Raw genomic sequence first — 11,298 nt, 5'->3', positions numbered from 1 at the left:
TTATTAAATTTTTTTTTTTTTTTTTTTTTTTTTTTTTTTTTTTTTTTTTTTTATTAGGATCTATAAAATTGTAATAAAGTAATTCGAAATAAAGTTGTATGAATTTTTTATTAAAGTGTAAAATATATTTATGTATTTACAATATTATTTTTTATTTTTTAAATTATTAATTTTTAAAATAATTTATTTTAATAATTTAAAAAGAAAAAAAAAAAAAAAAAGTTTATAATTTTTTGAAATATAGATTCTTTGAATTTTAAATTATCTATTATATTTGATTATATAAATTGGTTTTCTTTACATTTAAAGGCATATATGTAAAAATAATTTTAAAACCTTTTTTTTTTTTTTTTTTTTAAATGTTCTAATTTGCATGTAATATTAAAATATATTGCTTTAATTTCTAAATTTTAATCTCTAAAAAAAAAAAAAATTACTTAAAAAGTATTTTAAAATATTAAGAGACGAATATAAACATTAAAGAGGGTTATTTTAAATAATTTTCTAAATTAAAAAATAAAAATGATTTCATATTTATAATGGATATTTGTATAAGTCATTTTTATAATAGGCAAGTGAAAAAAAATATTTTACAGGATATATTTTACAAGTTAGAGAATTTAGAACATGAGGAATTTTTATGTTTTGATGTAAATCATTGTGGTAACGTGCTGGTTGTTTGTTCAAAAACCCATCTTTACTTTTTTCACATATTAACAGGAACGTTGTTAATGGAATATTGTTATTACAATGAAGAAAAATATAAAAAACATATCTCCAATAATATTGATAATAAACTAAATGGTAATATATGTACTGATAATACTTTGGATAACAATGATAATGATTCTATTGAAAAAAATGATGAAGTTAGGAAAAATATAAGTAGTAGTAATAATGACAATAATATAACAGGTCCTAGAGATAATGATAATAATCTTATTAATAATTTGAAAACAGAAAATATAAATAGTGTAAAGTTAATCGGGGATAAAAATTATGAAGATGATAAAACAAACGAAAATTTAGTTGAACAAAATAATTTAGATTATAACATATTAGACAAAAATGTAAGTGAATTTTTTCATAATTCGATGTTAGAAAATAATTCATCTGTTAAAGATCATAATATAAAATTAAATTGCAAAAGAAAAAATACATTATCAAAAGGAAACAAATTAAGAAGAGTAAAAAAACGCTCAAAATATTCTCAAAAAAATGTAAATAAAAATTTAGACAATACTAATAATACCAAAAATAAAAATAATGAAGTTAACAATAAAAAGTATGTTGAAGATAATTTTTTAGATGAAAATAAATATATTAGAAAAGTACAATTTATAAAAAGTGATAAGTATATTTTATGTGTATCAAAAAGATATTTAAATATATATCAAATTTTTGAGTCACCTATTACTAGAATAATTTATATTGATTTAATGTTCTTATGTGTTGGAATTGAAACTATCATTTCAGATTATTTGTTTTTTCCTTGTTTTTTTTCAGAATATTTTTACTTTTTATATAAGAAAAATGAAGATAAAAAACCTGAAGATATAAATAATAAATTAAATAACGATATAAAATTAGTTAATAACACAGAAGAAGGAGTAAATAAAACTGATGAAAATCTTGAATTTAGTAAAGTTCACGGAGAGATTAAGAGTGGAGAAAAAAATTGTAGAAAACTTATGGGACATTTAGACCTTTTTAAAAGTTATTATAATTTGTATATGAGCTTGGATTTCAAGAGGAACAGAAATTTTGAAATATGTGAAGTGAAATTCATAAATTTAAAAAAAAAAAAATATATAGATAATAATGGAAAAAAAAAAAAGAGTATGTATATAATAGATTTAATTATATGTGTAAAGGAACAAATTCCATATATTTCAAGAATTTATATAAAAAAAGAAAAAGATAAGTTAATTGATTTAAATAAAGAATATATGAATGATTATGTTGTTGATATAAATCATACCTTTCCTTTAATAACTATTGAACAGATGAGCTCTACATTTCAGGATAATGTAAAAGAAAAATCTTTTAATACAAAAAAAGATATATTTTATTTAAAGAACAAAAATAAAATTAAAAAAAAAAATCCTAGAGAATTTTCAAAGAATTCATCCATTAATAAAAGTTATATGAATCAAAAACATTGTGAAAGTATTAATATTTCTCATGTGAATAATTCAAACAACTCGCTTAATGAAAACATAAGCCTTTTAGATAATGATAGCAATTATCTAAATAAAAATTATTTTTTGAGCATTGGAGAAAATGTAATTGATAATCAATCAAATATAGAAGAAATAGAGAAAGTAATACAAGAAAAATCTATTGAAAACATTAAAAAAGAGAATTATGAAAAGAATGATGAGATAAATGATAAAAAAATGAGTAACCAAATAAATAATATTTATGTAGAAAAGGAAGAAAAGTGCGAAGAAACATATAAAGAAAAAAAAAATAAAATATGTAATAAAGACAATGTTGAGTTAAATAGTAAAAGTAATATTGAACAAAATAGTCAAAATAAGGATGAACAAAATAGTCAAAATAAGGATGAACAAAATAGTCAAAATAAGGATGAACAAAATAGTCAAAATAAGGATGAACAAAATAGTCAAAATAAAGATGAACAAAATAGTCAAAATAAAGATGAACAAAATAGTCAAAATAAAGATGAACAAAATAGTCAAAATAAGGATGAACAAAATATTGAAAATACTAATAGGAAAAATGAAGAATTTATTCATTTGAATAAATATTATAAAAATTATGAAAATGATCGAAAATATACGAAAAAGTTACTAAATACGCATTTTCCTGTATGTCTTTATAAAAAAAAGTTCAAGAGAAGGGTTAAAGAACTACCAACTACATTAAATATTTATGATAATTTAGATGATCTTTTGAAAAAAATATCTATAAATAAAAAAAATATTGAAGAAAAAAATAGTATTTTTAAGCAAGAAAATGGTTACTATGTATTCGATTACTCAGAAAAAGAAAAAAGCAATTACTTTACATTCCCAGAGGATTTGTTAAAAAATATAACTACTTTTAAGAAATTGAATAAATATATGAATGTAGATAAAAATAAGTTCTATATGTTTGTAGGAACTCATTCTTACATATTTGCATTTGAAATGTATTATATAAAAAACAATGTTCCTATTGGAGAAAATAAAAAAAAAATAATAAATTTTTTAAGAAAAAACTGTATATATAAACAAATAGAAGATATAACAAATGAAATATATAATGTACATAGTATTTTTTTTAAAACCATAGAAAAAAATATTTATAACAAAAATATAAAATTAAAATTTTTATTTAAAGTATATTTGGGAATATCTACACCATTAGAAATTATTATAAGAGAAAAAGGAAATATTTTATGCGTTAGAGCATTAGAGAAAGTTTTTTTGTTTAGAATTAATTATAAATATAATTTTTGTTATAATTTAGGGATAACAAATGAGGAATCTTTTTTCTTGGATGAAAGAAATTCAAAGGAAATGTGCAATGATGATATTATAATGAAAATGAATAAAAACCATGTAAAATATATAGATGAAAAAGAGTTACATATAATATCTGATAAAGCTAAAAAAAGGAAAATTTACACATACAGTTATATTGATCACATTTTTTTATATTACACTATTCATAACCCAATTCAGAAAGAAATAAATGAATTATGCTATTTTAGTGAGGATATTTATCAATCATATTTATTAGTTATAACATTAAGATCAGGAATATATACATTATATATTTATAATTTAAAGCATATGGATATACAAAATGCAGTTAAAATAAATATATCTGCATATAAAGGTTTTAAAGAAGTAAAGTGGATAAAGTGCTATGACATGTTAGTAACTTTATCTAATATAGGAGGATATTTATTAATATTAAAAAATAAGTATTTAAATAATTGGAGTTTTTTTATATCTGACTTTGAGTTAATAGATTCAAATATTGAAGTAATTGAAGAAGACAATGAATTTGATAGAATAGAAAATGTTCAACCAAAACATAAGAACATAGATGATAATATATGGAAATATATCATCATTTATTTAAATTTATTTATAAAAAATAAAGTTTGTATCAAAAATTTAATACATCCTTCTTCCTTGTTTCCCATATTATATACGGGTTATTATAAAAATAGCCCAAGATATTTCTTTTATGAATATTTTCATGAAATTAAAAATGAAAATATATTGAATTGTAATTTTCAAAAAAGAATAAAAAAGAAGAAAAAAGAAAAAATTAATCAAAAAATTTCCAAAATAAAAGAAAACTTAGACAATTATTTAAACAAAAAATTAGAAAGAAAAAAAGATGAGTTTAACAAATTACAAATTAAAGATAATTCTAATTGTGTACAATTACTAACTAATTCTCTTACGTATTATCTATATTACAAAAATATAATAAATTTTTCTATTTAATACTAAATTTTTTTTTCTTTTTTTTTTTTTAATTTTATGAATTTTATTTTATATTTTTATTAATATTAAATTATTTTCCATGATTCTATTTGTTTTATTATGCTTTATTTTTTATATTTTATGTTATTATTTTTTTAATTTGATGCTATTTTTGATTTCCCGTCATTTACAAATGTATACACTTTCATTTCTATAAAGTTTTAGTTTTTAAATATATAGTTTTAACATTTTGTAATATTTTTGTGGTTTTAATATATATATATATATACAGTATTCTTTTTTAAATTATTAACAAATATTTGCTATTTATTATTATGCTTTTTCTACTCATTCCTGAATGCATTATAAAATGTTATATATATATATATATATATATATTTTTTTTTGTCTTTTTATATGTTAAAATTTAATAATATTTACTTTTATAAATATTCATGTAAATATTTTATTTTAAAAATTATGCAAAAAAGAAACAAAATAAATGACACGAAAAAAAAAAAAAAAAAAAAAGTACATAAAAATTAAAAATTTGAAAAAATAAAATGAAAGCATAACTTATATATTTTTTATAAAAAAAAAAAAAAATTATTAATATTATTATCTTTATGAAAATGAAAAAATAAAATAGGAAGTTTCATAATTTTCCTTTATTTTTTTTTTAATATATATATTCTCAAAAATTAATAACTGGGTAATTATAAGTAATACTATTTTTTATAACATTAAATAAGTGAGAATTTTCAATCGCAGCTGCTATTCTTTCTTTGTCATTTAACTGTTTATTTATTGAATGTTCTGAATTATGGGATCCTGGATATATATAAATATTTGTTTTGAAATTATTTGATAAAGAAAATTGTAATTTGATGCTAATCATTAAACCAATAAGTGTAGCTAAAGAGCAGTTAGGTATTGTTGGTGTAAAATAAATAGTAATATTTTTTTCTTCATGATTTATATGGATATTTTTTTTCTCAATTATTTTTAAATTTTCCAATGTATATGAATATTCAGGGTCTTTTATATCACGCAGCAAATCAAAAATTTCATCTTCATTTATTTTATCTTCTTCATAATATAAATCACATAAATCAGTTGTATTATACAAATTTTCTTTTATTATTGATTCATTTATTGTTTCTTTACTTTCATTATCGTTTGAATTATATAGCACTGGATTATCATTTTCAAGTTTATAAATATTCATGTTAAATAAAAAATATAAACATAAATATTTATAATTGACTTATATTTTCTTATAATTTGAAAATTTTTTACTCTTTTATTTTTTACTTTATTTTTATATATCTTTTAATTATTTATATTAAATTTTTTTTTTTTTTTTTTTTTTACTTAGTTTTGGATTAAAAAAAAGTAAAATATTTATTGAGTTAAAATTTTTCTTTTTTATGTAAATACCTTAAATTAGTAGAAAAAATTTGATACTTTAAAAAAATAAAATATGAATATATATAAAAAAAATTTCTTTAAAAAAAAAAAATATATCGTAGAAAAAAATATGTATCTATAATTATATAAAAAAAAAAAAAAAATAAAATAAAATAAAATATAAATGTGTTAATTATTTATTAAGTACAAAATATTTTCAAAATAAATGGTAATAAACACTGAAAAAAAAAAAAAAAAAAAAATTATTTTAAAAATATATGTATATTTATTTTTCTACATATTACGAGATTTTATTTTATTTTGAATTTTTTTTAAGATATCTTTTTCAAAATGAGCTAAATAACTTTCCGGTAGCTTCTTAAAATTATGATATTTTAAAATAATGGAATATATATGTTTATACTGGTAAAAATCAGAATTATAATTTTTTATTAAATTTTCAACATTTTCTACGTTATAAAAATGTAAATCTAAATATTGCTCAAAATAATTGACCTCTTTGGATAAAAAAATGTAATAGTGTTTGTAATATTTGCTATTAGGATTTTTTAAATCTTTATAAAAATTAGTATAAATGGTATTTTTCATTTTAATATTGTTATTTATGTTCTGTTCTATTTCCTTTTCTAAATTTTTTATATTTAGATTAATAATATTGGAAATTTTATAAAAATATGATTTCAAAATAGACAATAAATATCCTTTGTCTTCTTCATTGTAATCATCATTTTCATTTGCAATATTTATTACTTTAACTTTTGAATTCTTTTTATTACATTTATTCTGAAGAATAGTACTATTTTTTTGTAATTCCTCTTGAGGATTTTTTTTTTTAGTGATACAGGAAGAATTTTTATTATCATTGGCTTCATTTGTTGTTAATTTGTTATGTTCATTATTTTTACTTATGATAGGCATGAATTCACTTTTTATTTTATGCACAATTTCAATATTATTTAAGTTAAAAATATAATTTATTAAATTCCATAAGATATAATGTATAACTATTGATAAAATTCCTTCACAACAAAACATTAATTTCCTTTTAGTATCATTTAATATATTTAAATATAAATTCATATATTGACTTAATTTTTTTTTTAAATCCTTTTTTTTTGTGTTTAAGTCATCTATTCCAGTTTTATTTTTATTTTCTTCATTAAAAGTTTCATTAATTATCTTTAATATTTCATTTATATAATTACTACTTTCAATAATGTCATACAGAGAATCACAGTATATTAAAATTCTAAGTTCGTCAATAATAGCCAATTTCTTATCTAAAAAATTTAAAAAGACATCTTTTTCATCTTTTTTCTTCGTATTATCTTCTTTTAAATGTTCAATAATTGTATTTTTTGATTTTATATTATCATTCTTATTATCATTATAAATTTCTTCATATTCTTTTTTTTTTAGATTATTTTTTTGTTCAATTATTTCTTCTTTTAATTTACATATTAAGCAAAATGAAGATTCAAGGGAAATAATTTTTTCTGAAAGTGCGTAAAGAGAAGTAGAACTGTATATTTTGCGAAAATTATTTAAATAAAAGAATTGAGAGTTATTATCAGTAATATTATTAAATTTTATTAAGTCATATTTTGCTTGAGAAAATTTGGATTCATTTTTATTAAAACCCAAGAAATTATACTTATGGAAATTTCTTTTAATTTCTTCATTATGAGAGATTAAAAAATTATATAATTCATTGTATTTTTCCTGTTTTTTTAAGATAAAATAAATGTTGTTTATTCCTAATCTTTCACTATATTTTTTTATATCAATTATGAGCTCTTCTATGTTTTCTTTTTTCATGAAGAAGAAGCATATTATATATAGATAAAAATCAATTAATTTAAATATATATTCATTTATTTCTTCTTTTAAATTATATAATAATTCTTTCAAAATAAAATAATTTTGCAATATTGATGCTAATACATTGGCTGAATTTGATAAAATAATATCAAAGTTAACAATTTCAAAATTATTTAATTCAATTTTTTCTTTATTAATTTTTAATTCCTCATATTTTTTATCATCATAATCATTATATAAATTTTCTATTTCATTTATACTATCTAAATTAACATTACTTAATCCATCAACTAATTTTACATATGACTGACTATTTATGTTGTCATTTATGTGTTCATTTAAATTATTGTCAGAACATAATTCCTCTTCTAGTTTTTTAAAATTAAAGTTCTTCAAAGGGTTTTCTGAAAAAGGTTTATTTAAAAAGTCACTGAAAGTTTTTTTATAAAAAGAAATAACACTAAAAAAATTAATTTTTTTGTTAAATATATGATGATTTATATTTATTGGTATACGTGTCCAATTATCCTTATTTATTACATCATTTAATTTTTTAATGTTTATACAAAAATATTTGGAAAGATAATTTTTAATTTTTTTTTCCATTTCTTCAAATATAATATTATTCTTAATTTCACTTAAAAATAATTTTTCATTTTTAAAGTTATTAATTCTTATAAATTCATCATTGTTACACTCTTCACCTTTTTTTCCTACATTTGACACAGAACTTTTATTTTTTTCATTTTCTTTTTTATTTAATTGATTATTAATAATAGTTGTATTTATGTTTTCGCTTTTTATATCATTATTTAAGATAAAGTTTTTTCTACATATTTTTGTTGTTTTTTCTTTATATTTTGAATTTGAGAATGATGTAAATTTTTTGTCATTTTTTTCTTGAAAAGAATCTGTATTTTCTTCACATTTTTTTATTTCTTCTCTTTTGTAAACATTGAAAATTTTATCATTTTCTTCATTTACATATTCTTCACTTAGTTCTTTTTTTTCGAAAACTTCATATTTTTCTTTGGTATAATAATATTTTGTTTTGTTTAAATTATAAATTTGATAATTTGAACAATTAAATTTAAAGAGAAAAGAATTACAGCAAAATATAATAGTTATAACAATAAATCCAAATATGTAATTAAAATTAAAATCATGAAATTGAATATTTTCGATAATTATTTTGATTACTTTTTCTATATTTTTTAAAAATTTATCTTTTGCGTTTAACAATTTATCTACATTTTCTAATGCGAAATTTAGGTACTCGATGCTATGATTATACTCCATACTTTTATCCTTTAAATAATTTTCTATTTCTTCTTTTATTTTTAAACAGTTTTCTGAGAAGCTACAATTTTCTATATTAATGTTTTTCAAAAAAAATTTCGTTATGGATGAATTGTCATAGTCTTTAGCTTCATAAAATTTTGAATCAATTGAATGTGAATTTTTATTTCTACAAAAAAAATAAATATCATAAAAACTAAAGCTATTATATAAGTTTTTCTCTGCCATATTTTCATCGGAAGACTTTCTATTTTCTATATTTATATCACATATATTATTATGGTTTTTATATGTATTTTCATTAAAATATATATCATTTTGATCATTTTTACTGTGATAAATAGATGATTTATTATTATCAACATTTAAACTATGTTCTATTTTTTCTTTAGATATAAAAGAGTCATTTGTTTTTTCTAGTAAAACATAGTCTGACTTCATGTTTTTATGACATTTTAATAAATAAATTATAATGAAATCATATTTATTTAAAATATCAAATACAATTTCATATATTTTAATAAGAGAGATCATACCATCTTTTTCTTTAAGTTTTTGAACTAGTTCATTTAAAGGTATAAATAAAAAATTGTCTTCCTGAAGATTATTTATTTCATCTTCGAACTTCTCATTTTTTTTATTAATACTTACTTTAGCACCTTTTTCTTCTTCTCTACTTATATTATAGTCTGAATTTTCGTTAATAGCAATGGGAGATTCATTTATATTATCATTTATTGAAAAAAAAATATTCTCAAAATTTGAAGGTGTATATGTCATATTAACATTTTCAGAATTAGGAATTTTTTCTGTAAAATGTTTATTTGAACTTAAATTTTTCTTATTTACATTTTCCTTTTGTAATTTTTCATTTAATGAATTATTAATTTTTTTTTTAATTTTTGTGAAATTGTCAGAATTTTTTTTATCTTTTTCATTTCTTATATTTTCTTCGTGCTCAATATTTTCATTAATATTTAAATCATTTTCATAAAAAAACAAAATTTCATCCTTATCATTATTAATTTTCTTTTTTTCCTTCACTTTTTTTTTGTTAACAATTATAAATGAAAAAATGATTTGTTTTGATATTTTCTGAAAACATTGATAAACATAAGCTAAAAAATTATCAATAAAGTTGTAACTTTTTGATTTAAAAAGAAGGTAATAAATTTTTACTGATTTTTCTAATTGAGTTTCTAAATTTCTTTTAGAACTATTAGAAAATAAGAAATCAACGAAATTTGTTTGATTATTTTGTTTTAATCTATTAAAATATGTTGAAAACATCTTTTCTTTTAAATTATGTATACAATTGATATTGTTTAACAGAGTTATGTTTTCATTTAGAAAGTTCAATAACTCATAAAATATTACAGATGCGTATTCATAATCTCTTTTTAAAATATTTTTAAAAATTAATTTATCATAAATGTAAATAAAATATAAAACCAAAATAACTAAATTAATTTTTTTTGATTTTTTTTTTTTTTTAAAAAGATGTATGATATTTAAGCTTTCTTTGTATTTATTTTTTTGCATAATTTTTAATTCATTCATATTTTCAGATAGTAAGTTTTTAATATTAGTAATGTAATTCTCTATAGTTTTAATCTTAATTGTGCTAACAAGAAAATTTTTATATTTTCTTTCTAATTTCTTATAAATTACTGTTTCTATTTCTTTTCTTATTGAATTTAAGTTATTTATAATTTTCATAATTTCTTCCGTATTATATATATCACTAATTTTATTAAATTCATTCTCAAATACAAATTTTTCTCTTTCTTCAAAAATATGTTGTTTATTAATATATTCGGAAAAGTAACAATTTATTATTATATCATTACCTTTATTTAAGTTACTTATTTTCTTTTTATTATATTCCTTTTCATTATGTTCATTTATTTTTTTTGTATTTTTAGTATTTTTTTCTGTGGTATTTGAATTATTGTTAACATTTGTTTCCTTGTGTAACTTGTATGAATTATTCTTTTTATATATAATTGCATCATCATTAGAATAAAAATAAAATTCATCACCTGTCAGATGGTTTATGCTACTATTTGTGTCAAAAATTAAAATTTTATCATTTCTCATTTCTTTATTTTCCATTTTTTATACTAAATTTTACCTATTATCCATATTAATTCTTATATGAAATAATATTATAATACTTAATTATATATACATATTTCAAAAAAAAAAAAAAAATAATAAAATAAAATAAAACAAAAAACAAAAAACAAAAAACAAAAAAAAAAAAAAAAAAAATAATAAAAAAAAAAAAAAATAA

At 17.7% G+C, this 11,298-nt stretch overlaps 3 protein-coding genes across 3 annotated transcripts; 1 reads left to right on the top strand and 2 right to left on the bottom strand.

Annotated features, from left to right (window-relative positions):
• Positions 1–539: 539 nt before the first annotated feature.
• Positions 540–4,472, top strand: PGAL8A_00043300 (conserved Plasmodium protein, unknown function; the record flags this gene model as incomplete). The annotated part of the gene is made up of 1 exon (XM_028674448.1): positions 540–4,472. The coding sequence occupies one exon, from the start codon at positions 540–542 to the stop codon at positions 4,470–4,472; it is 3,933 nt and encodes a 1,310-aa protein (XP_028530799.1).
• Positions 4,473–5,145: 673 nt separating this feature from the next.
• Positions 5,146–5,679, bottom strand: PGAL8A_00043200 (conserved Plasmodium protein, unknown function; the record flags this gene model as incomplete). Its single annotated transcript, XM_028674447.1, has 1 exon — positions 5,146–5,679. The coding sequence occupies one exon, from the start codon at positions 5,677–5,679 to the stop codon at positions 5,146–5,148; it is 534 nt and encodes a 177-aa protein (XP_028530798.1).
• A 476-nt stretch (positions 5,680–6,155) lies between these two features.
• On the bottom strand, positions 6,156–11,117 carry PGAL8A_00043100 (conserved Plasmodium protein, unknown function; the record flags this gene model as incomplete). Its single annotated transcript, XM_028674446.1, has 1 exon — positions 6,156–11,117. One exon carries the CDS (start codon positions 11,115–11,117, stop codon positions 6,156–6,158), a length of 4,962 nt encoding a protein of 1,653 aa, XP_028530797.1.
• Between the last annotated feature and the right edge of the window lie 181 nt (positions 11,118–11,298).

Source organism: Plasmodium gallinaceum, assembly GCF_900005855.1.
Source record: "Plasmodium gallinaceum strain 8A genome assembly, contig: PGAL8A_v1_32, whole genome shotgun sequence".
In the NCBI taxonomy this organism is placed as follows: Eukaryota; Apicomplexa; class Aconoidasida; order Haemosporida; family Plasmodiidae; genus Plasmodium; species Plasmodium gallinaceum.
The sequence above is the reverse complement of the archived record's forward strand: the minus strand, read 5'-3'. Positions and strand labels throughout refer to the sequence as shown.